The following is a 27507-nucleotide window of genomic DNA, read 5'->3' on the forward strand; positions in this document are numbered from 1 at the left end:
GTTCAGTTCTATGTTTTTGGGTCTGCCTGCCACACACCTACGCATGCAGTTATGATACATGAGTGTTGCAGAGTGATGCTTCCTTTGTTGAATAGGTACTGCAGAACAAAACCACTGACATGTAAGCTTGATTTTGACCTGCCATTGGGTTACTTGTAGAATTAGTGTAACCTTCCACCAGTTCCATTTTGTCATTTTGTGACAATCAGCAGGGCTTTGCTCTCTGAATGTTATGTACACTGATCTTTTCTAATCATAAAAAAAAGAAATAACACTAAGCGGCTTAGCGAATTTTGCCATCCCGGGTGTCAGAACAGTCACTCACCGCAGAACAGTCACTCACCGACGTGCAACTAGTTTTTCATTTACACACTGTAATTTCCACTGTCACATGCAGTCAAACGCTTGTAGAGTAGAGTCCACATGTCATTAAAAAGAGCAATATAGCAACCCAAGAGATGGACAGTACATATTTCAACAAAGAGCTGGTTTTTTTGTATGCTCTGTAGTACCTGGATTCTACTTTAAATATTTGAAACTGTTAAATGTCTCAAATCCCAGTTGTATCATGAGTCTATCCCAGCTGCCAACTGGCAAGAGGCGAGGTACACTCTGTTCGCCAGTCTGTCACAGGGCTAAGACAGAGAGGCGGACAACCTACTGTAGTTGTGTGCATGCCTGTTGCCACTATTGTTACTACTATTTGCCATTTAAAGATTGTCCTCATGCACTCATTCAGTTTTAACTTTTGAAATCAACATTTCAGGAGTCACAGATTGTTTTGTTTCTTTTTCAGTAATTTCGGTATTTATTTTCAAATCTTTGTTCAAATACACAATTTATGTCATAACTTAAGCTATAACAAATGCAACAGACTGAATCCTTGTGAGCTTCATATTTTAATATGTTTATCATTTTTGTATTTTATTTTTAGTAACCCGGGTTGGAAATTAGTCCTAACATTAGTGTTTTCTCAGAAGAAAAAGATGCTAGAAGTGGAATTTAATGAACTGTGAAAGTCAAGGATAAATGTAGATGTTAAAATAAAGGAAAGATTGCATTGGTTAGAGTCACACTCTAAATCTAATCAGAAAATATTAGAACAATATGGAGGACTGACCTTTGATCTACCCATGGTGTAAGTACACGACTCGATCGTGTCACTTCTTCTTTGTGTCATCTCACTGTGATCCTGATTCTGGTAAATGGACTTATATAGCACTTTTCTATACTACTTGAGCTTTCAAAGCGTTTTGTGCTACATGCCTCATTCGCTCATTCACACAAGCACATTTTCTACATCTAAGTGCTTTCCATCTAACATGCACATGCTGATGAATGCATCAGTAGCAGCTTCAATATCTTGCCCAAGGATACTTTGGTATGCAGGCTGGAAGAGCCAGGGATTGAACCACTAACTGTCCAATCAGTAGAGTACCTGATCTACCTCCAGAACCACAAATTATAAGGGACATACCTAAAAAGGTAGATTTTTATATATATTTTATTGAATATGTTTTTATATAATATGGCATTTGCTAGTAGACAAGAAAACCAGATCACTCACCTATTAGTAATGCCAACTTCTGACTGTCTTTTACAGGTGATTAAGGTTGGTTCCTTCAGAATCAGTTCCTTCTCTGAGAGTTCATAACAATTTCATTGAATTTGCTGACTCAGGTTTAGCACTGCATCTAGCAAGTCCAACTCTATGAAGAAGCTAATTTAGCACTTTCACCTTAGCTGGGAAGCCTTAAAACATTAAAATTAAAATTGTGGCAAATTCTTCTCACAGTCACAACTCCTAAATCTTTCTTTCCAATATTGTTTGAGTGCTTTTTATCATCCTAGTGGAGAAGACCAGCTACCCCAAACACACTGCCACGTCTCTCTGTTTTCCTATTCACACTCAGCCCAGAACTTAAAGCAAACTACATGCTGCATTTAATGTCTGCAATAAATTATATGCACTCGGTGTAAACAGCTGTTCAAAAACATCTATGACTACCAACTATAAAAATGGAAAATAAAGAAAGTACCCTGGGGATTATAAAAACAACCCAGGGGAATTTGAACTTTGGAGCCAAGTATGCCTGTGTACACAGCACTAGCAGGGGCATAGGAATAATAACAGAGATACAGCTGCATATAAGGAGAAGCCCAGAGATGCTGAGCTACCTAGAGGTCAGTACCATCAAAGCTGAATCAGAAGTGAAAATTCAATTGATTCATATATTAGAAATAATGTTGAATAAAACATGATATCGTAGTGCAGATAGTGGTCAAAATATACGATTCAGTACAAAAGCTGACATTATGCAGAAGCTAGGTCTTAAATGCTGATGTAAAAGAAAAAAAAAACAATGCAGTATAGGGATTCTATTCTTAAGTGGTTTTCAACCTTTCAATGAGAAAGAGTCACTTTTCAGGTGACACACAAGTTCACTGTAAATTAGACATGAAATTACTGCATGTTTTCAGTTTGATCACAAGTTTCTCACATAACACTGACTGAGACAGAGAGTAAAGGACGAACAGACAGCAGCAGGGGTTTTATTTCTAGGAGCTTTATTCGTTTATTAGAACATTAGTAGTTCCCAGCATGTAGTTATAGTTCACAGCTCTGGGAAGCAAGTACACAAACCAGCATAAAATTCAGATAGATGCTTGTCACTGAAATTATCTAACAAAGAGTTAAAATAGGACAAATATGCATTTGTTGGAATTATAACTGCAAGTTTTAGGAAAATTTGCAAAATGTGGAGTTAGATCATCCCCGTTAGATCATTTCACCTTGTAATTGCTGTTCCTCTTTGTCAGACTCCTTACCCTGGACTTATTCAATATTAAAATAGTTCTTTGACTGACACTCTCATAGTTAGAATGTGAATGATTGGGCCTCTTTAGAGGTCTGTTACTGCAGCTGTTTCAAGCTGCTTTGAAAAGACATCAAACCGTTGATTACCAGACCTTGCTAACAAAAGCTACTAATTGGCATTTCATCTAATATAGCCCACCAGTACCAGTGTTTTCAAATGTGATTAAGTTATTCCAGAGTCCAGTTTAATAAAGCATATTCCTTGTATCTAGAGATTTGTAACTGTGATAACATATTAACAAACAGAAACATTTTATTCTAGGCATCATCCAATGCACACGTGGGCATGTGAATTGAACTGTAATATTCCTTGCATCCAGAGATTTGTAACTATGACAACATATTAACAAACAGAAACCTTTTATTCTAGAAACAGTCTAATGCACACATGGGTGTGTGAACTGAGCTGTAATTTCATATTGACCTGTATATATACCTGTGCTCTTTGTTCCTTTATTAAATGTCTTCTACACATTAAATATCAGGTGTATAAAAATTAAACATTATACATACACAACATAACAGCAAAGTATACTGTCCACACAAAGCCATGAGGGCTGATCCATGGTAGAAGTCAGAGAATGGTGACAGAGGCTAACGTCCCACATCAGTGCTGATGGTGCTTGGTTTATTGGCTCTTTCACCATGATAAAGAGGATGAAGGTCATGCAAGATTGAGTCAGTCCTTGTACTCATCCCACTCTCACTGACTACCTCTAGACAATATGGGCTCATCCTACAACACAGCTTGCTTTCTTGACTGGCTTATTGAGCTATTTAGCTTTACCAATCTTGATGCTCCCTCTCCAGCACATCATAAAAAAAGAGTGCACAAGCTCCTCAATGTCCTGTGTTATGGTATTGTACACAGTGAAGGACAGAGTCAGCCTCCTGCCTCCTCTGTATCTCTGCTTTTCACATGCTGTGGAGAATTAGATATTGGCACTGTCAAATGTACAAACAGATATCAGTTTCACTGTATAAGAATATATATGTATGTAGGGGAATTAGATCGGTGTGGGGGAAGTGACAGTGATTTGAATTATTAAGCACCATGAATGACAAAAATATTATGTATGTTGAGAAATTCTGAAAACCGAGTTAACAAAGAAGAGGGTTTCTTCCCTGCTTGTTTCTAAGGTGAATGCTAAGATGTGGTGAGACACAATCTTAAGGGAAGCAATTAAAGTTGTGGTTGCAGTAATTAGAACTGATTATGACTTATTCTTTTTTCAACTGTTGATATTTTTCTTGATTTTTTGCATTCATCTTCTAACATTCTTCACCTGTAATGCTTTTTTTCATGTTTTTTTTATTGAACAAATCATTCCATTTTGTTAAGGTTGCCAGAGCTGTTCACCTTAACATTATGCAAACTCATCTAACGCTTGCATTACATACAAACCTAAGAAGTTTGAAAAAGATTAAAAAGATTCTGATGTGTTTAACTGGAGAAGAGCAACAGAAAGTACACAAATCTAAGGAGTGATGGAATATTCTGCAGCTTCATTTGCGCTCCCCTACCAGGAAGCTGCCGATCCTTTAACAGGTGGAAGCAGGCATCGTGATTCAGGAGAGATTCGTGTGAAGCAGTTAATGGATCAAATCGCAAACGCTGAGCTGAAGTCCACCACCAGGAAGAATCAATAAATGTATTCTTGGGCTTGCAGCTTGTGTACTGTGTAGGAGGTGGACTGCAGGATGTCAAGTAGGTGGTCTGTGAAGATGATTCAGGTTTTAAAGGGCTTTATGACCACTGAGGTTAGCGTGATGAGTTTTGTAGTCACCTTTTTTTGCTGCAGTTCTGGATGGGAACACTGGGGTATAAATATACGCTCAAACAACCCAATGTGTCACAGATAGTTGGCAACTGGTGTTGTCTTTGTGCTTCTACCAAAACATAAGAGACAGCAATCAATAAACAATTAACAAATCTCATTATTTGATGCAGTTTGAGTAGAAAAAATGAGGAGATGGAGAGGGGAAAATACAAATGTCAAAGAAATGGCATATAATGGCTTTAGATATAACGCACCTTGAAAGTTTCTGATTGACTGAATGTCTGTAGTTAAAGCTCCATGATGTCAATGTAACATCACATATACATAAATTTGAATGAAATTGATTATAAGGTCGCATTCTCTTAAAAGGGATGGTGCTGGAACAATTATCATTTGCCTGAATGACATCGAGCAAACATGATTCATGATACTTCACATGAATAACTTTTTATGATCAATGCTGTGGAATGGTTTTTCCCTTATTTCCCTTATTCCCTTATTTCTCTGTGTAGTTATTACAATATGATGCAAAGGCTGTTGACTGCTGCTGCGGTGGCACAAACAGCAGATTAAGCCTTTAGGCTAAAAAGCTTGTCAGCGCAGAGACAAAAAAGACATCCTGTGTTTAACTAGACCACACACACACGCACACACACACACACACACGCACACACCACGGGTCACTTTTCATTCAATATGCAAATTGAAAGTGCAGTTCATTTGCTGATGAAAGAGGATTCGTGCTCAATTATATCTTAATGGGTTGGATATAACAGCATGTTCGGGTCAGCATATTTTTATTAGATGATTTTTTTATTAGGTCAAATGAGACCAAAATTTCTTAAATCAGCTGAAGCAAAAATGAACTAACCTGACCGGAGGAGCCAAACAATACACACAAGCAGGCGCGCACGTGCACTTCATTTTCTAATTGCCCGTTTGTTTCTTTCTCTCGTTTCTTCCCAGAAATAAATGTGCGCGCTCATGCCCGCGCGCACAAAACACGAGGCGAATTCCAGGATTCATTTCGAGGGAAACAAACGCGCACGTGGGGCAGACAATAGAGGGGGTGAGTGCGCTTGAAGCGGGCGAGTGTCGGTGCCACTGAATGTTAAGCACATTGGCCCATAAGCGCTTTACACACCCACAGCTCCTGGTGCAGCTGGGAGGGGGGGGGGGGGGGGGGGGGGGGGGGGGGAGAAGGGGAGTGGGGGGGGGGGGGGGAGAGAGGGTAGAAACGGCAACATGTCACCCGTCTATGCAGTTTGTCAGTCTTTGTTTACTCTCCGTCAGCAATAAACTGTTCACTAATGGCTGGTGCACAAGGTTCACTCCGTCAATAATGTTATGTGTTATGGGGGAACTCCCTGCTTTCAGGCCGGGAGACAAACGGTGCTAGTGGCTCTATAACAAACGGCCTGACTAGCTTGGAAATTAGAAATGCAAAGGTGATGTAGTAGAGCAGCAACGTGGAAATCCCGGTAGTGTTCAGTAAGCAGCGGACCGATGCTGCATTGCGCTTCTCACCGAGCAGGTTCCCTCCGCTGAGAGACAACAACTCCACACCAGTGTGTGCACGCTGTGTGAGTAGACTATGTAAGAGGCAGTGAAAGCCAAGAAACAACCGAAACACCTCTGAACGTTAAAAAAAATAAAATAAAATCAGAAAAAGTGGTAGATAGCATGCTTACCACTTTTGATTCATCCGTGGAATTTATTTCTGTATTTATTTACAATAGAGCATTGGTTGCAGTGGTGCTTTGTGGAAGGTATACTATAGGTTACAGTTTACGCATGCCGTGCAACTATACACATCACAGGATTGTAAATATTACAACAATTTCCCATTACGTGAGAGCGCAAAGGCTGTGTCAATTTCTGCCTCTTTCAGAAAAGAATGAATGAAGCCCTCTACACTTGCCTCTGCAAAAGAGCTGCACCAGCAGAAATATGACTGAGCGCTGGGCTGACTTGTATTACAGCCAGATCACTCTCTTTTCTATCCGTCTCTCTTGTCCTTTGTATGAATACGTGAATAAAGATATTTCCCCACCAGGAGCTGTCAGCAGCCCAGACACCAAGCCATTTAATCTTCCTATATGACAGGAAGGGGGGTGAGGTCTGTCCCCAGTAACCGACATACACACACAGCGACCCAACACCGCCTCTGCTGCCTCTCCCGTTACAGCTCAGCGATCGAGTTACGCGAATGGGGAAAAATGTTGCAGTAGCGAAGAGAGAGAGACACACACACACAGAGAGAGGCAGAGAGAGAGAGAGAGAGAGAGAGAGAGAGAGACTGCAGCATTGCTGGAGACCGGAGGCAGCAGCAGCAGTCCCGAGCAGTGCAGGTGAGAGCGAAAAAAACCAGAGGAGGAGGCGCGTGTGGAGGAGTGAGAGAGAATGCGGGACTCTTGGAAAAAGACGCATCTACACTCGGTCCATCACCGAGACATCCATCCCGAACATGGGCTGCACAGGATTATGCTAAATTGATGCTGCACTCGGGATACCCCCCTTTTAGTCCACAAAGAGTGGCTCTGGTTTTTCTATTTTATGAGAAAATACATGATCAGAAAGTCGGCTTGCAAAACACTCCTCTCTCCAGATAACTTGCGTGAAGGAATCCGACTGCTTGGCACGTTGCTCCACTGCGGGAAAAAGAGGAAAACGCAGCTGGATCTGAAGGTAAGAAAAGATGCAGTCTAGCAGGATCCCAGAGACTTGTTTCAAACAGATTTTCATTCTTTTTCTGAGATTCGAGTAAATTTTGACCATCCGGAGAGCTGAGAGGCTGTTTTCTCTTTCTCCCTCCCTCTCTCTCTCTCTCTCTCTCTCTTTCTTTCTTTCCTCTAGTGGTGCTGCATTGCAGTTTCTAACTGTGAAAAACGCGAGAAAAGCCTCTGTCCCAAATGTGACTGGAATAAAAAGAAGTTACAAATAGCATTATGAACTGATAAGCGCCCTTGTCCGGATAGCTCTCTGGTTTACGGAGGGAAGAGAAAGAAGTGAGGAAGTGGATTAATCCAATTCTGATAAATTAGTTTTATTTTTCGCAGCAGGATGGATTTTTTTATATCTCTGAGGCTTAAACAGCCCAGCAAGATAAGAGCACTGCTGCTATAGAAGTTTGAAAATAAAAATCACTGGGTATAGGAGGAGAACAGAAAAAAGGAGCCTTTGCCACTGAAGTGAACTACAGTCAGAAAGCTTTTCTCCGGACCTCAGGCAGCAGTCCACAGAGAGTGGTAGAGAAAGGGTAAGAAAGGATAAACCAAACACCCACGCCGTGAGATACACCAGAACATAAATAAAGAAGAGACAAGCCGCAGCTACCAGGCAGACAGAGCGGGAAGGAGAGAAGCGAGAGAAAGAGAAAGAGCCATGCAGAGGCTTGGTGCAGTGCACTCCTCCGCGGCGCAGGTTCTCAGCCTCGTGGTCTTAGTGCTGCAGCTGCTGACTCAGCTACCGGGTGCCGACTCAGCTCTCCGGTACCGGGTGGCGGAGGAGGGTCCACCTGACGTCAAGATTGGCAACGTAGCCGCAGACCTTGGCCTCACAGCAGGTACGGGCAGTGGGGATGTCACCTTCGCCCTGGAGAGCGGCTCAGAGTACTTCAAGATTGACAATGTGACAGGTGAGCTGACAACCGGCCCACGGCGCATCGACAGAGAGAAACTCCCCCAGTGCCAGATGATATTTGATGAAAATGAGTGTTTCTTGGACTTTGAAGTGTCAGTGATCGGGCCACTGCAGAGCTGGGTAGACCTGTTTGAAGGCCGTGTTGTCATCACAGACATCAATGACAATACACCTTCCTTCCCCTCACCTGTGCTGCAGCTCTCAGTTGAAGAGAATCGGCCCATTGGAACCCTTTACCTGCTTCCCACTGCCACAGACAGAGATTTTGGGCGAAATGGCATTGACCGTTATGAGCTCATTCAGGACGGTGGGGCTGGGTCAACTTCATCAAGACGCACAGCAGGAGGAAACCCCATTACTAGAGTAGATGGGCTTGGGGACCGGAGGGGTAGAAGTGGAGATAATGGGGGAGGAGCTAGAAGCAGTGTGTTTGAACTGCAAGTGGCAGATATACCAGATGGTGAAAAACAGCCACAGCTCATTGTGAAAGGCACCTTAGACCGTGAGCAAAAAGATTCATATGAGCTTGTCCTGAGGGTTCGAGATGGAGGGAACCCACCACGTTCCTCCCAAGCTCTGCTTCGTGTTTCTATCTCTGATGTGAATGACAACAGCCCACAATTTGAGAGGTCTACATATGAAGCAGAAATGGCAGAAAATGCCCCTCCAGGTACACCTGTCCTCCAGGTTAGAGCGTCAGACCGTGATATTGGAGTCAATGGGCAAGTGGAGTATGTCTTTGGAGCTGCAACTGAGTCTGTCAGGCGACTCCTAAGGCTGGATGAAGCAACTGGATGGCTGAGTGTTCTCCACAGGATTGATAGAGAAGAAGTGGCACAACTGAGGTTCACAGTAATGGCCAGGGACCGCGGCCAGCCTCCCCGCACTGATCGAACCACGGTAGTTTTGGCTGTTCGGGATGAAAATGACAACGTTCCTGTTGTAGAGATCCGAAAAATTGGCCGGATCCCTGTACGAGACGGAGCCTCTTTAGTGCCAGAGAATGTCTTGGTGGACACACCAGTAGCTCTGGTCCAGGTGTCAGACCGGGACCAGGGAGAGAATGGAGCTGTGACTTGCACAGTAGTAGGAGATGTCCCATTCACACTCAAGCCAGCTGGGGAAACAGTGCTCCCACCCTTACCAGCAGATGACGCCTTTGACAGGTAAGATGAAACAAAACATTTAACAGTGATAACTTACACAAAATCCTGAAAAGTTAAAAGTAAACGTGCCAGGATGAGTGTCTATCATTAAGCATTTGCTGAACAACACTGAATCAAAGACTAGATAATAAGTTACTTGGGCACACACTGTCAGATAATGAACCTCTATCCTAATAATAATTCCTTGCCAAAGCATGGTGGAATTTTTTTAAGGAGCACAACACAGTAAGTTATCTTAAGTAAGTAATGAGACATTTCAAATAAAAGTTCAATATGATACACAACTTTACTTGAGTGGGGGACAAAACATTAGCAAACAGGTAGAATATTAGTAAAATAACATGTGTCTATGTATCATTAAGCACCTGAATCAAAATGACAGAGTTGAAAAACAACAGTGAGGTCATTGTTTATTACGAAAAGGGTCATATACATCAAACAATACAACTTTAAAATTCCATCAAAAACAGGTAATTTATAGTTAATTATTAACACTTATGTACAGTGATTAATTCAGTTATCAAAGAACCACAGATGTGTGAAAAATCAGAGGGAAGCTTGAACCCTTGATCCTTATACGGAGAGATTCTGTGGGCTCTGCCATGCTATGGAGGTCAAGTTCATGGAACAGTTTGTTCCCTTAGAGGCAAGGGTCTCTAAAAATCAATACAAAGGTGTCCTGAGTGCTCACCTTTATTGCTTGATGAAATATTTCTGTACTGATGGCCTTAATCCATAGGGCACAAGGGGTCACTAAATGGTTTATGAGTATAAAAATGATATGAATCATATGGTCTTTGTAGTAACCCCATCTCAACCCAGCACAACACCTATGGGAGATTTTGAACCATATACAAAGCATTAAAACCTCAAATGCGGTAATATATATATTTTTAATGACAATATTTAATCCCCCCATTAGCGTTTCACACACTTGTAGAATCAGTGATGAATGGTGAATAAAAGTTGTTCTAGAAGGAGCCTATTAGCTTAGTAAGATGATTTTCTTCTTCTTTTGTAATTTGTCAACCCCCATTTTCCATAAACTGTAAACTAATGTGAAGCTACTTCTTGGCTCACTCACTGGTATCTCCTCACCATACATACCATACAAACCTTGAACTGTGTGAACTGTTATCATGATTCAGAAATATACAGCATATGAAAATGTATATACACCTGTTTATTCTAACACTGATAACAACACATCCAGCAAACCATTTCCATCTAGATCTCTGTTTTTCACAGAGAATTCAAGTGTTTTTCCATGCCAATTTCACTTGAGCTTAGTTCAAGTAGTGTCACTCATTCACTAACGTTACAAAGTAGGGAAGCTATCTTACAATCTGTAAACCTAAGGCATAAATATTCATTATAGTCAAGGGCTTTGCACTTTTAAATAATATTATTCCAGCAGTGATGACTACAGATGTCAGTGCACTTCAGTCAGTTATAAGAATGTTCCCTTAAGGCATTGAATGGCAGGAGTGAGAAAAAAAGACAAAGCCTCTTAGGATATTATTGTTAGTACCAGACACCTGTACAATGAGGTTAGTGGTTTTATTGAATGTAAGGCTATTCTCGACTAAAGAAATTTGTCAAAGTGGTAACGATAAGAGGTCTTCATCACATTGATACATGGTTTTAATTAAAATGTCACAATCACAGTTTCTCCAGTGTTAGTGTCCCTTCACAGATTATTGCAGTCACCCTGGAAGATGTTTTTAAATCCAATGATTATTAAAGTAGCAAATATTAGAGCTGATTGAAAGAAAAGTGAAATTATTCGACAGATGTTAATTTTCAGGCAACAAAAAGAACAAGGTATTCTCTAGTCCCATCTTTTTAATTGAGTGCTTGTCTTTTTTTTTGTTTCTAATCACTGTGATCTACGTATCTCTATGCTTTTTTTCCTGTTGGAGAGACAACACAAGACTTTTGAAGATGTCACCTTGGGCTTTCTAAAATCAAAAGAAGTGACATTTTGTATGATATGATAATAGAACATTTCCCATAAAAATACCAAGACAATAGCCACTTAACTTTCTGCAACACCTGGTGTCTCAGTGCCAGTGCAGTTTAATAAGAAACATCATTATTTGTCTCCACCGGAGATCAGACGTATATCATTTATTGACATTTGTAAAATGTCTATTGCATTCATGTTTCTTCTTTTTCTTTTTTCTTTTTTTACAGGAACAAGAAAAAGTACTTCTTGCATACTTCTGCCTTGCTGGACTACGAGGCCACAAAAGAGTACAGTGTAACAATTGTGGCAGTAGATTCTGGCAGCCCCAGTCTCTCTAGTAACAGCTCATTGATGGTGCGAGTTGTAGATATCAATGACCATGCTCCAACCTTTGCCCAGAGTGTTGTGGAGGTCCACTTTGCAGAGAACAATTCGCCTGGCGAAAGGGTAGTCACTGTTGTAGCTACAGATGCAGACAGTGGCAAGAATGCTGAAATTGCCTACTCACTTGACCCTGCTGCTAATGGACCATTTTACATAGATGCAGACAATGGAGACATTCGTGCCACTGGGGTTTTGGACCGTGAGCAGCGAGAGCGATATGAACTACGGGTTTTTGCAAAGGACAAAGGCACCCCGTCTTTACAAGGCTCTGCCAGCGTTGTTGTTCAGGTGACCGATCGCAATGACAATGCTCCAAAGTTTGTTCAGGAAATCTTCACATTTTATGTAAAGGAGAATCTGCTAGCCAACAGTCCAGTCGGCATGGTCACTGTGACTGATGCTGACGAAGGTCAGAATGCAGAACTAAGTCTTTTTGTAGAGATGGATGGAGTTGATGAGAAGATGACAGGAGAAAAATCAGAGGGAGAAGATGGTAAAAAAGAGAAGGAAGAGTTGTTCTCCATTGAGAACAACACTGGAACCATCTTCTCTTCTGCATCATTTGACCGTGAAAAGCTTTCCACCTACACTTTCCGTGTCCGGGCAGTGGATGGAGGTGAGCCTCGCAAAACTGCTACTGCCACCGTCTCGCTCTTTGTGACGGACGAAAATGACAACGCCCCCGCAATTACTTCTCCAGCCAACGAGTCCTACACCCTCCTACCGCCTGCTAGCAGTGCCCGCACCATTGTCAAAACTGTAACAGCCATAGACTCAGACACAGGCCCAAATGCTGATCTTCACTACTCTCTAGTAGGAGGAAATCCCTTCCGACTGTTTGAGATTGGCCACACCAATGGAGTGATCACCCTGGCAGAGCCTCTGGAGCGGCGCCACAGAGGTCTACATCGTTTGGTGGTCCGAGTGAATGACAGTGGCATTCCCTCTCTCTGTGCCACTGCGCTGGTTCATGTCTTCATTAATGAGAGCTTGGCTAATGCTTCACTAGTGGATGCACAGGTAACTTCATGTATTAATACAGTCTTATGCTAACTGATTTCTCCCACAGAGTACATTAAGTTAAATAACTCAAAGTAAAAGATTTAATGAAACCTACTGTCCCTTTTTGGTAAATGTGAACCACAATTCCACACTGTTGGTAATGATAACAAATATTGACAATGATGGTATTGCCCCGGGGCCTACTTAAATGGCCACAATGTCTACACATTACAGTGCAGGAGTTGTGGCTGCAGAATGAATAAATGCAGAGATTCTGCAGCCTGCATGGTGTAATTTTCAGACAGTTTTTTTGGGGAAAATGTGCCTACATTTGCCCCAGATAAAGAAGCCCATTTCTCATTTGAAGGCTTCTGGCAATGCCAGCTTCTTTGTAGTTTGGAGCCTACTGGAGTGTGTTCTTTGTCCAGCATGCATTGTTATAATGCGTGTGTGGTTAAAATAACTGTTATTACTGAAGTGGTTCTCCTTTTATGGTACATTGAACTCAAAGCTGAAAGCATTAGGTGTGTGCGTGTGTGTGTGTGTGTGTGTGTGTGTGTGTGTGTGTGTGTGTGTGTGTGTGTGTGTGTGTGTGTGTGTGTGATAGAGAGAGGGAGAGTGAGAGAGAGACAGGAGAGGAAAAGAGTGTGTTTGAGAGAGAGAGAGAGCATTAGAGGTAAGTATGGTAGAAAGCCAGCGAGAGAGAGATCGCCCTGTCCCAGTTTTGGCCCTCTGATACAGAATAGGTTGAAGTATGTTCATACATTTGAATAGAAGTTATTCCAGAGCCGTGTCTCTTAACTATAGACTTGAATATTAATGCAGTATAGAGTTTGCATTGTGTTTTGAAGCACACCGTGAAGAGAAGAGACACAGGCAGAGATTAGATAAAGTAAACCACTTAAAATGTAAAGGAATAATGTTTACTGGGAGAATAAAGAGAATCTTTAATATATAATGCATCTGCTATTACTGAATAAATCTGTGTGGCTTTCTGAAACAGAAGTCTTCAGAGCAAGATCAGAGTTGGCTTGAAAGAGCCACACGGAGGTGCAGAGGTAATTGACTACACTCAAAGACATTACCGAGATACCAAAAATAACTACAACAGTATGAGTTCAAATTTAGCTTATGCTATGCTGGTGGAAATCTTTCTTTCTCCTCTGCCTCCGTATTAATCAAATGAACTTCCCATTACGCTTTAAAAATCTTCAATTAAGTTATAAATGCTGGCAGGTAATAATTACTGAAACTTTATCTCTGGTGTGGAAATTGGTACTGGCGCTTAATTAATTAAATTGGTTCAGTGGCTTTGTGGTTAGAGTGTTTGTGCTGAACTTGTGGTTTCAACTCCCACTTGAAACTTGGGCAGGAACTGATTCTTAGATTTTCTCTGAGGAAAAGGTCTTCAGCTGTCCACTCTTTGCATGTATCATGATTTATATAAATATTATATAAATAGTAGTGAGGTAGTGAGGCGAACAGTAAGAGTAGTAAGAGGCACACATATAACAAGCAAAAAAAATGTTTTGGTCAATATGGACAACATAAAATGTTCCACTGAACTCTGCCTAACCTATGCAAAATGTTAGCTGAATCTGTAAGAGCACACTTTATAATGCAGATGCACCTCTTGCAGACTCTACCTCGATCTATGCTTGTTGTAGTGTATTGCTTCCCTGGGTGGGAAGATGATTAAAAATGAGTCAGTTGGAGAATATATATGATTGCCAGCTGAGAAATGTAAACTTTAACTAATTTCTCATTTTCTGTTATGTTAGTATAGCTATTTTAGACAGTTGCATAGCAACTACAGTAAAACTGTGCTAAACATGCCCTCTGAGTAATCTAAATCCTTGTATTGAACCACACTTAAAGCTAAATGTTGTGTTGTAGCAAGGGAAAAACATCCTGTATTACCTCAGCTTGAAAGTTTTGACTCACCTCATGTGGAGACAATTTGGCATCCAGATATCTTTTCGAACAAAGTCAAACAAATGAGTGCAGACAGAGGGTGAATGACTTTATCACAAGGGAGTAAATAGAACACCATATGCATTTAACACTTAAAAATAAAAATATATAAAAAAAATAAAATAAAAAAAACCAAGAAATCAAAGAGATGAGAATTTAAAAAGATCACGAGGTAAGTGATGAAACAATACCAGGGCAGGAAAAATTAGCTGCAGTATGCCTAAATGACCATGCCACTGAATCAAACAATATGGTGTAATACATCCAAGCTGATATAAAAGCTGTCTGTGATTACAATACGCATAGTTTAGTGTGACTGTAAGGAGGAACTTGAAGGAGTAATTGAGTAGAAGTCATTGAAGAGAGAATACCTCCATCTCATAATGAAGTCAAACTGAGTGGTGGATGGATGCCAGATGCAATTAGGGAACGAAAACGGCTGCTGCTGCTGCAGTAGCACCACGGCAGAAAATTACCCAGTCTTTTCTATCCAACATTACTGGGAGAGCCACATGTTGGATAATTATCTGGAATATCATTCTGCCGAGTTTGAGGTAGAAGAAGAAAGAATTTAGTTGTGAGATTTTAGACATTGCTGTCATTTGGGACCCCTTAAGGTACATCAAAAGTGTAATCTACTATGAAGTTCACTTTCACATTTTGACCAATTGTATTTTATCTCAGTTCATATATATATATATATATATATATATATATATATTAGGGGTGCAACGATACTCGTATCGATATTGAACCGTTCGATACAGTGCTTTCGGTTCGGTACGCATATGTATCGAACAATACAACATTTTTAATTTATTTTATCAACTTTCCTTCTGACGTTGCTGTCTGTGTTGAGCGCTCAGTGGATCTGCACTCGACAGTGCAGCCTAGGCAGAATAGTCGAACACAGATTCACTGAGCGCAGGGCAAGCTAGTGAGACATAGTGATGGGATTTCCGGCTCTTTTTAGAGATCCGGCTCTTTTTAGAGAACCGGCTCTTTCGGCTCGACTCACTAAAAAGAGCCGGCTCTTTCGGCTCCGAACCGGCTCTTCAGGTTGTTTTGTTGCTTTAATTATTTAATCATTAACAATAATATAAATTTATGCAGAAAAGGAATTACTAATGTAAAAAAAGTGGTTTTATTTATATATGTTTATATATGGCCCCTAGATACAAAGCACGTACAAACTCTAAAGCATATACAAACTCCAAAAAGTACGTACAAACTCCAAAACACATTTCTAGCATTAACTGAACTTCCAAAACAGAGCTAGCCAGATCACTTAAATTACACAATTGAAAGCATGTGTATATTGTTTGTGTATTTATAGACAAGCACTCATATTTATTCAAATAATTTAAAAAAAAAGTTCATTTACCTGTTACTACCACACACCAAATCCGGTCGTTGGTACTTGCTGGCTTGTGTAGCCACTAGGTAACAAAAGCTCAACACTGCGCCCTAGAAACCTGGAGCACTTCTGTTGTCTTTTGTACTTGATTCTGAGTTTTTACGTGTTTTGGAGTTTGTACATGCTTCGGGGTTTGTAAGTGCGTCTGAGTTTTTACGCGTTTTGGAGTTTGTACGTGCTCAGGAATTTGTACGTGTTTTGGAGTTTGTACGTGCTTTGTCTCTAAGGGCCACCGTAAATATACTTTATTTATTCACTCCACATAAAATGTAATAAATAAATCATATAATACAAAAAACAACTATTTACATTTTAAACGTTTAACTATTTAAATTTTAAGCTTTTTCCTTTTAAACAAATTTAACGTGAAACAATACAAAACACTGCAAACCACAACACAATTAAATATAAATTAAAATATTAAAACAAAAAGAAGATGCACATTCTCTGTCATATGGGCCTGCATGATTTCTGAATCCTTTATCATCTGCAACTGAAAATAGTGGATGATTACTATACCTTTCTAATGTGCTGTTGTTGTCCCTCGCTCACTTTCTCTCTGGCTCTGTTCCTGTGCTACTGCAAGTGTAACTAACGCCCCTCCCCCCTCTGCCCAGCGCAAAGTACAGGCCGCGCGTGCGGAGTTTAGCGAAAAAAGGGCGAGAGAGAGAGTGAGAGAAAGAAAAAAAAAACCTCACGGCTCCCAATAAGGAGCCGGCTCTAAGAGCCATTTCGTTCGTGAACGACCCATCACTAGTGAGACAGAAGTTAAGCTCCTTGCAACATGGCAAATTGAACCTCCCCCACCCTCATTCAGATCTGGCGTTTGGAACTATTTTGGTTTTCATGTGACATATGACCCTGAAGGTAAGCGTGTCATGGACTAAAGTAAAACAGTATGTTGGATGTGCCAGCAATGCTCAATTACATGGGTGGGAACTAGTGTGTTAGTGCAGTTAGCTCGTTAACGTGTTGGCCATCCAGCCCCACACACGGGCAATCCACGGTAGCACGGTACCATGTTGTGGCGTTAACCTCATTTCAGATTAATGCTGACAGCACTAGTGTGAACACAACGAATATGACTGCACATTTACTCTGACATCATCCTAGTGCAAAGACAAGTGGAAGCAGACAAAAACAACAAGCACGCATGCTACAAACTTTACCCGAGTCATTTAGACAGCCGTTAGCACATGATTCTCCTTATGGGGACCTGATATGTTTAATATGCTGCTGAGAATATAGCCCAGAAGAAGCGTGTAGTATAGCTTTTATTTTGGAAAGAGCCATTTCTCTGTAATAAACTCTCTTTTCCAAAGATGAGTGATTCCTCAATCAGATACAGGGCTGCAAAATCGCTAGCCCGACGTCCTGGGGCTAGTAATTTTTCCAGTCGGGCTTCCCTGCCCTGCCCTGCCCGTCGGCCTATCGTAGGAAGGAAAAATATATGTCAATGCTTTTGCATTCTTTCGGAAATGTAGCTGGGTAATTATGTCATTGGCATCGGTGAGCCACTGTCAATATGTGACATATTGAAATTGCGTTTGAATTTGCTTGTTTTTTGCTTTCACTTTGTAATCACGTGAACTGTGTATAGAGAGCAACAGCACTGATTGGTGAGTGATGATAATTTGCGCACCAATTCCTCTGACATCATCTTATCAATCGTTAGCTTACTATGCAAACATGACAAGTGAAATCTCCCGCAGCAAGCTTAAACATGTGAGAGGTTGATCACGCAGAGAATCGCTGAGTGTTATGTGAGTGCCTGTGTAAAAGCAGCAAGATATATATTTTAGTTCTGCTGAGCCAAATAAGACAGGTCAGGGTGACGAAGTGACAGCCAAAGAAAAGCTTACCACAAAACGGAAAAGTTATGACAAATCAGACTATAAGGCAAAAAGAAAGTGCAGCTTTATGGTTTCATGGACAAAAGAATTTCTGCAGCTGCAATATGACGAGCTAAATAACCAGGGCTACACATAAGTGGTCCGCAGGTGCGCATTCGCTGTCAAAATAAAAAACGCGCACAAGATAAGAAGTTGCAACGCGTGTTTGCATACATAAGATTTTCTGGAGGATGACAGACATTTGTTTAGAACTCTTAAAGATGTCGAAGAAGCAAGCTCCTTTAAGCAATTACTGTGATGTTCCTCCACCTCCAAAGAAATGTTAGGAGTCTGAACCACAAAAAAAGCGTGTATTCTCGGAAAAGTGGTTGCAAACAAATGATGAACGCACAGAGATGTGGTGCAGAATGTGCTGTGAAAATTTAATAAATGACAAATTAATAAAAAGGCATGAACATTTTTTGTATCGAAAAAATATCAAACCGTGACACCAAAGTATCGAACCGAACCAAACCGTGAATTTTGTGTATCGTTGCACCCCTAATATGCAACGAGGAGTTGCATATATGTATGTATGTATATATATATATATATATATATATATATATATGTGTGTGTGTCTGTGTGTATTTTTTTTTTTTCATCTTAAAAATGTAAGATTTTTAAAAGTGTTGCTATTCTGTGGTGTGAATTTATTGAGCCCCCAGCCAGGAATGAGTACTTTTCAAGTTTTGGCCAGTTGTGTGGACTCCTTGTCTGGATGTATCAGTATCTGCAGTGACATGCTGATAACTGAATCCTTGGAGAGTAGAACAGATAGGTGCTAATGTTAGGTCCAGCTAGAATACAGCTCATGCAGCAGAATGGAAGATTCCTCTGTGATTTTGGGATGTGTCACAAGGTTGAATTCAAATGTAGGGGTAGAGTTGGCAGCTTATACCGCTCAACACTTCTCAACGCATCTAATGTTGTTGTGCAGGTATGCTGTACCCATACCTGCATACAGCATGCATATCTACACTTGGATGACAATACATGGGCTGTCTCATCTTCTCACATGCACACTCACACACACACACACACAGAGGAGATGACTCACAAGCATACACCTTGCACCATTTCGTGTTTTTTGCCGTCACATGTGCCTGTGTGCTCACTCAAACACACACAGACTTGGCGGCTGCACCATCACATAGTGGTATCTGTACATATGAAACACCATCGCAATGTTCTCTTTGTTCTGCACACACAATACAGCAGACAGTGCAGGGGATGTGCTATGCCAGAGACGCGCAGTAGAATGAGAATGGAAAGGAATACTGCAGGCAAAAGAACAGTGGGGCTGATGGGAGAGCGGAGCCTGGCAGAGAGGCCCTCTGCAGTGGAAGCAGAATAATGGAATAGAACCAACACAACTCAGTGAAAAACAATGAAACTTAACCCTGATAGATGGGGATAAAACTACGAACTACAACACTGCCAGGCTTATTCTCAGCTCATGGTTAACAAAAAGAATGCCTCTGTATAAGTAAGCCTCATATGCCTTTTGTAGTATAATGAGCAAGTTACACAGTGTAGCTGTATGAGCAGAATTTTCTGCAGTATTACTAACACTGCAGGTTATACCATTTTTTTTTTATTGAGCCATCTGAAGCCATGAGGGCTCATATTTAACTTCTCTTTCTCCCATTCATCCTTGCATACTTTATTATCTAACATTCTTAAGCAGCAGGCGGCAGGAATTACATGAGTCAGTAGTTTTTTGTCTAGATGGGTCAAAGAAATTGTCGTATGAGCTCTGTGACAAGGTGTCGGGATTGCTGAATGAGTTGTCTCGCTAACAGCTTACACTCTCTGCGGGCATGTGTAGGTGCATGAATAGATATCACTGTGCTCATATCTGTCTAAACTTGTAGTGCATCTAAATAATGATTCTGCCTACAAAGCTGGTTTGTATTGATTAGTCGTATTTAAATTCATGAGTCTACCCCATATTATCACCAGGGCTGTGCAGACCAGAACACCACAGCCTCATTGTCTCCTGTCGAGCAAGGCTCCATATCCACTAATGGCTGTGTTTGTGTTTCAGCATAACCCACTTTCTTATAATGATCCTTTTATTAGTGTACAAGCTCAGAGCATGTCTGAGCTTCAATCCTGTATATGTGTTCATAAAGGAAGATAATTGTTAGATCTATCTTAAGCCCAGAGACAAAATATGTGCAATATGCTGTATATTGAAATGGATTAGCGTGGATTTACCTTGTAACAAAACCATTATGCTAAACAGAACAAACTTGAGACCTTAACATGTGGGGAAAAAATGGCTCTAAAGACAATTCCACAGAGCTCACATATTTACAGTAGCCTCCTTATTTGTCTAACTGTCCAATTCGCAGTGCAAAAATTGTGATACCAAATCCTTAACAAATCCATGCCTACGCTTTCATTTACAATAGGGACATTGTTCATTGATGAGACAGTAGATGAGTTTGCATTCAGAGGGTGTATTCATAATGTGTCTCTTGGATTTATTTTCACATTTACTGACTGTTTCTCCTACTTTTCCCATTCCTAACTGCCCATGAGCTCAATGTCTAAAGTTTCATTTTATTCTTTTAATCAGCTTTAAACAGTATAATCCCAGATTTTTTTCTCTACTACTGCAGAAGATGCGAGATCACAAGTGAAGAATTGCAGGCACAATTTGAAATGCTGCAACTGGGAAGCAAGAGCAATTATATATTTAGTGACACCCTATGTGTCTGGGAATAATGGAGAGCTCGCACACTAAAACACAGTGTAATTAAGATGATGATGCTGTTTGATGTTTCTCTGTGGCTCACCCCCACTGTGTCATCTTTTTACAGTTGCTGCTCTGAACTTTTTATTGATGGTTTGACTCTGCATTCCTTTTCCTTCTTTACTCTGCATTTGCATCTTATCTTTCCCCCTATTCCCTTTCTCCCCAGGTGGCCCGAAGCCTGATGGCTCCGCTGTCACTAGACATTGCAGGGGACCCAGACAGTGAGCGTGCGTTAGGCAAGCAGCGCCTCAGTGTAGCAATTGGTGTCCTGGCAGGAGCCGCAGCAGTCATCTTGGTTATTCTTCTGGTAGTCACAGCTCGGCAGTGTGGTGCTCAGGGTAAGAATGGCTATGAGGCCGGCAAGAAGGAGCCAGAGGAAGATTTCTTTGGTCCCACGGGGGCGCAGCCACAGGTTGGCCGTGGTGGGGGATCAGATCGTGGACGCAAGCCTCGGAGGGACAAGCGCAGTGGAAGCAGTGGGAATGGACCTGGAGGAGGAAAGTCAGACAGGGCCCTCTACAGTGGTATAGTCACAGTCAACGGACTGCGTCGCCATGCCAATGATGATGATGAAGAGGATCTGAGCAGTGCTAGTGAGCGCCTGGCAGCTCGTTACTGTGCTGTGGATGGTGACCCTGGAAGCCCGCGGATGGGCGGTGGTAGGAGGCATCAGTCAAGCCCAGATCTGGCCCGGCACTACAAATCCAGCTCGCCCCTCCCCGCAGTGAATCTTCAGCCTCACTCACCTCCAGCAGAGGGAAAGAAGCACCAGGCAGTCCAGGAGCTGCCTCCCTCTAACACCTTTGTAGGCAGTGGTGGGTGTGTGGGAAGTGCTGGTTCCAGCAGCAGCAGTAGTGGAGGCAGTGGCAATGCAGATGCCATGTCCCTGGGATCTGACCAGTGCTCAGAGTACGGCTGCCAGACTGGAAACAAGTACAGCAAACAGGTAGGCGCTCTGGATGTTGAATATTCTTTTGACTGGTCCCTCGTTATGTCTTAAAAAACTCTCTTTGTCCGCTGTGTGGCTCCTGATCTCCTCCTTTTCATCCCAGGCTTCATGTCTTCTTATTCACACATCTGCTGACATACTGTACTGCAAACCCTGTCGCTGATGTCTAAACACCATTTTATCTCCACAAAATAGCTGTCAGTGTGTGTGTGTGTGTATGCTTACGCACTTTTTTGTGTCTGTGTCAGCATACTAAGCCTATGAGCAGTGTGGCGGTAGCCTGCTGTCAGACGCGTGCGCTCCATGTCAAACATCAGCCCTCTGTTTAGCAAGATCTACTACAGGGCACATACATCAAGCTCACACTGTAGCCAAAGAGTACGTGAATGTGCATGATTGTGTGTATATGTGCGCGCGCACACGTGTGTGTATGTGACACCGTGTGTATGAACCCCTGAGGAGATCAGTCGGAGTGAAAACAGAGAGGGGTGTGGGTGAATAGTTGCTTCCAGCAGGGTAATTGGTCATTTTGTGTTTCTGTTTCCCTTGTCAAGCTGTTATCTTTCTTCCATTTAGCATATATGTTTATCCCATAAACAATATCAGTCATATAGTTAATGGATGCATTGGCTTTGGTTTTCAATCCAGGCGCTGCAGTTAAAAGCTTAATTCCTGCTGATAAATAAATGCACAATAGAGATGGTCACTCACCCCTCCACCTACACATGTATACAAATTCACAAATACACAGACACAGTCACTATCTATCATCACGGGCACACTGACACAGCAGGGTCTCCGGACTCCGTAGGGAGTGCGCCCACGAGTGATATTTGAATGACAGCTAACCCTTCTTAAAGAGGCGGGCTTCTCATTTCCTTGACAGACAAGTCTACATTTATCCTCCACGTGGTGAGAAAAGTGCTGATGTGGTCATTAAAAGGGAAGGAGAGCAGCTTCTTAGGCTAATCAGTTCATACATGGGCTCTCTGATCCCGCTCAGTGTGCGCGCGCGCACACACACACACACACAGGAACACTCACACATATGCATACGCACACAAACTGCAGAGGTTAATCCATTACGGATTCAATCCTCTTAATCTGCCATTCCCAGGGAAAGAAAATGCTTACTGGGAGAGTTTGGTGTTCATGCTTATGTGCACTCAAAACATGCCAGAGCACAGAGAGACTCACCCAGACACACAAACTGACAGAGTAATGAATTATTGATCGGATGTGGTAATTAACTCCCATGCTGCAGTGAGGTTTGCCCCCTCCCCACCCAAGCCGACCCCCAAAATTTGCAACACCCATTGGTTTCATACACAGTGTGTGTGTGTGTGTGTGTGTGTGTGTGTGTGTGTGTGTGTGTTGGCTAAGATTTTGGGAGCTCATGCGTGACTTGGTTTCGCTTACATGTCAAAATTTGTTAACTCAAACAGTTTAGCGACATGAGCAGGTTTTTGTTTGTGGGTGCCTGTCACTTTGCTTGCGGTAGTGCTTATTCCATGAAGGCATATGCATTTTGTACATGAGTGCAAGTGAGAGATAGACTCCGGGAGTAATAGGTGGTGTGCATGTGCCAGATGTAGGATTTGCGATGCCAACAGAAATTGGAATAGAATTAGATCAGGAGTGGGTGAGAATTACAGAAGGTTAGGAGGGGGAAGAAGATGGAGTAAACGAGATGGGGCAGAACTTCTGCATTTTAAAGCTACTTTACTGGGTCAGTGAAAATATTAAAAGCTGTTCATTTGAAGTCAGCACATCATCAGACCAACTCGGATGCTCATGAATAAAGTGCAAGATTGCATCAAAGAGGAAACAAGATCACAAGACAGCTCAGTTAATAGTGTTGGTTGTTTTTATGTAAATTGTCCACTGAGGAGTAGGGAGAGAGAGAGTGGGAAAGATATCTGTATACGAATGGAAATGGTGAGGGACAAAATGGTGAAAAAAACAGAAATGTGGTCTAAATGACTAGATATTTAACTAAATTCCACAAAAAGTGTGTGTGTCTGTGTGTGTTTGTGTTGGGGGTCGGGGGTGTGTGTCTCTAACAGTAATAGAAAAATTACAGAGGTTCAATACCAAACTTCTTCTTGCTCACCACAGTTGATCAACTGCCTTCATCTCACCCTGTCTCTAACATCCTCCTCTGTCACGCCGACCCCCTTAATTTCCTTGTCCACTATATATCCATGAATCTTGTCTTTTTCCTCTTTTTCTTCTGCTCAGGAGCTCCATTTTCAACATCCTGCCCCCAACATACCTACTATCCCTCCTCTGCACATGTCGAGAGCAGCTCAGCCTCAGACTTAAATTGATCAACCCGTGCTATCCCCCTGATATACTCATTTCTAACCTTGTCCATCCTGGTCACACCTTAACGTCTTCAACTCTGTCACCTCCAGCTTGGCCTCCTGTCGTTTCGTCAGTCTCCAAACCATATATCATAGCAGCTCTCACTAACACCTTCCCTTTTCACTCTTGCTACTATTTTTCAGTCACAAATCATCCCTGACACTTATCCCCACCCACTCCGCCCTGCCTGCGCTCTCCCCTTCACCTCTCTTACATGCTGTCCAGTGTTTTGGAGGTTGGTTGAGCCCAGGTATTTAGATTTGTTTACCCTCGTCACCTCTGCTCCTTGCAACTTCACTTTTACACCTGCAGTGGACAAATTGTAAGAAAGACGATAGGAGTATGTTTCTCCAAGAAAAGAGAGGCATGGAAAGCGGGGAGTAAAGATAGAAGACAAGAGAGCGAGAGAAAGAGAGAGGTCTGGTTTGGGTGGCAGCCAGAGACTGAGAGTGGACTGCTGAGATGTGGGTCATCAGGATACCCGTTGGCATCAGGACACATTAATGATCACAGCAGCCACATGGCACTGCAGTCAATATGGGCAAAGTGGCCTTGTTCCACCCTTTAACTCCACCACACACACACACAAAATGCACAATTCATCACAACAAGGTTCCTCCTGTCTGTTGTCCTCAGTCACCCACAATTAAAGCTTATCAAACGTAACAGTTATGTTCCAGTTCCATCTTTGGTTTTCATCCTTTTTTCAGAGTGTAACTTAATCTGAAAGAGAGCTTTGAACTTTTCACTTGTTCACTTTTCTCCCCTTTTAACTCTCACTCCCTCTTCCTTTCCATCAGTCTCCAACTTTCTTTGCCATATGCCAGGCTATAAATCTAAACACCCCGTCGCTGGTACCCTTGCATCTTCCATGCGCCACACTGACCTCCGAGAATAAATCGACTCAGCATTTTCACTAGTGCGACTTCTTTTACTGTAGTGTGCACTTTCTCTCTTGCTGAACCCAGCGGGTGTGCGGGGGCGGTGAGCGCTCGGTGCCACAAAGGCTGAATCGAACCAGTCACACATCATCTTAAACCCATGCACACACATTCAGTCCAAGTCCAATCAATGTCCTGTTAACAAGGCCAAGACTGCAGTGGAAACAGGTGGGTCGACGGTGCAGTTTTTTGCGCACTGCACATTTCTGCAACACTTGGTGAAGGTCATTGCTGGACTCTCACAACACGGGGCACTTGTTTTGGCACAGCAAGGTCAGGCACTGGAGGTGATTTTGTGGTGAACAGGACTCATCCGGCCAGTCTTGTCCATCTAATTGGACTGTATGGACGGGTGCGGGTGGAGAGATTAGGTCTACTGGATTATAAAATTGAAAAGCAGCTTTTCATTTCAGCAAAATCCCTCCAGGATTAAATATGATGAGCCTCTGTCACAGACTCAGATTCATGCATGCCACATGAATGCATCCGCACATACGCCCCCTGTGATAACATGCGGCGTGCATTTGGGTCATAGAGGTGAAGGTACTGTCATCCAGAAACAAACAGAAACACACACACACACACTGTCCCCTCCCTGTCGCTTTGTTACACACACGAATGCGCACACTGTAACCATCCCGTGACCCTTGTCATGATGATACCAGCACACTGAGGTATTTATTGAAGTCACGACGAGTTCAGGCCACTCAGCCAGCCATATGCTCAAGGGGCGAGTAGATGGGAGATGAGGAGGTGGAGGTAAGTGGGAGGTGAGAAGGACAAGGTAACCAAAGTGGGGATCACCCATTGAGCCAGACTGAAACTGATCTGCTGACCTGGCAGCAAAGCACGAGGGGAGGGGAGGTGCTGGGGTTAGAGGCAGTGGACTTGAGAGAGGAAACATGAGCCAGACTGGATGAAATGAGACAGAGTGAGAGAGGTTTAAATGATGGAAGGAGACTAAGAAAGGGTTGACCATCGCAGTCTCCCCTCTTAGGTGCTTGGCTGTAGATTTAGAACACTTGCTTACCCTGTAAACATTGATTTTCCGCTTGATCGAGATTGTACGAACATAAATAGTCTGCGTCTGAAAGTGCACTGAAGGTCCATTATTAAAACTCACAAACAAACTGACATTTGTAAACATCGAGAAACACGAATTTCCCTTTTATTGACAGTTTTGTTGACCTGCCATTCAGCAGTACTTTGTGGGCTCTTGGCATGAAGAGCCACATTTGAATTGAAGTGCAAAAGCATTCATCGCACCTTCGATTTAAGATTTAGAAGCATCAGCTGAAATTGAAAGAATAATAGTTTGTTAGTTATATATATAAATATAAATCATTTCATTCAACATTTATATTTTAAATATAGGCAACCTTAACAAGGAGATCAGATTTATAAATGACCCATAAATGTTTTTGTCATGTTTTTTAAGGTCACTGGACAAAATAATCCTTTACTTTTTTATTCATGTTTTTATTTATTTATTTCCATGTTTACAGTGTAGTACTGTACATAGTATAGACATATCTACAATCACAGGTTTTGAGCTATCCATCTGTTTGAACTCCTCTGTTGTTAGAACAGCTACATTGATATAAATTTAACTGAAAGAAACTAAGCTCATTTTTAACTGAATCTGACCAAACAAATCTTCAGCTGCATTGCACACACTTCCACAGATATAACTTTGTAATACAGGGGGAAAAGCCTTAGCTTGAGGACCAGATTTGGTTTCAAATTCCTGAAAAATGGTAAATGTGAAAGCACTGACGGCTGCATCTGCACAAGAACTGTTTTGGTCTCATTTCGAAGCTGCCATTTCACACCTGTTTTTCTGCTATTTTCTCCAGGACTATGTAGAGTGTATTGGGCCGTGACTGCTGCCGAAACTTTTCAGATTGCACAGCGACGCTCCAACTGAACACAAAATGATTGAGAACTGCAGCTGCTACTGCTGCTGGGCTGGCATGCTGCTTTCACAGTGTAGCCAGCGTAGACAAGGTGCAGTCCAAATGTCCTCAGTGGGATGAAGATGAGGTTTTTAAAGTGATGTTTTGGTCACCCATACTCTTTAAAACGCTTTGACTCAAGATAAGAATGTGAACGTGAAAAGTAAAGGGCAACAGGCGATGCTAAAGGTTGAGATTATTTTTAGGATTCATTGAATTAAAGCCACAAAGACAGCATGTGCATTTCCATGTGTGGCAGCCTAAGTGCAGCCAGAGAAAGACAAAGGAAGGAGAGAATCAGAGGGAGGGAGGTTGCAGGAGGCAAAAGGAGACAAATTGTCTGTTTCCTTACACATCAAGGTCAACCAGAGCTGGAATGTGATTAGAAGTCCCCTGTCTGTCTCAGCTGTTTACCACACAAGA

General features: G+C 42.0%; 1 protein-coding gene across 1 annotated transcript in view; it reads left to right on the top strand.

Annotated features, from left to right (window-relative positions):
• Positions 1-6812: 6812 nt before the first annotated feature.
• pcdh7a (protocadherin 7a) overlaps positions 6813-27507 on the top strand; it is a 42921-nt gene continuing 22226 nt past the window's right edge. Inside the window, exons 1-4 of the mRNA XM_085163062.1 lie at positions 6813-7347; positions 7516-9467; positions 11664-12840; positions 21039-21818. Coding sequence (XP_085019188.1) covers positions 8044-9467; positions 11664-12840; positions 21039-21818 — 3381 coding nt within the window. The 5' untranslated portion in view covers positions 6813-7347; positions 7516-8043. The remainder of the gene's footprint in view (positions 7348-7515; positions 9468-11663; positions 12841-21038; positions 21819-27507) is intronic.

This window comes from Neolamprologus multifasciatus, chromosome 6, assembly GCF_963576455.1.
Source record: "Neolamprologus multifasciatus chromosome 6, fNeoMul1.2, whole genome shotgun sequence".
NCBI classification, from domain to species: domain Eukaryota; kingdom Metazoa; phylum Chordata; class Actinopteri; order Cichliformes; family Cichlidae; genus Neolamprologus; species Neolamprologus multifasciatus.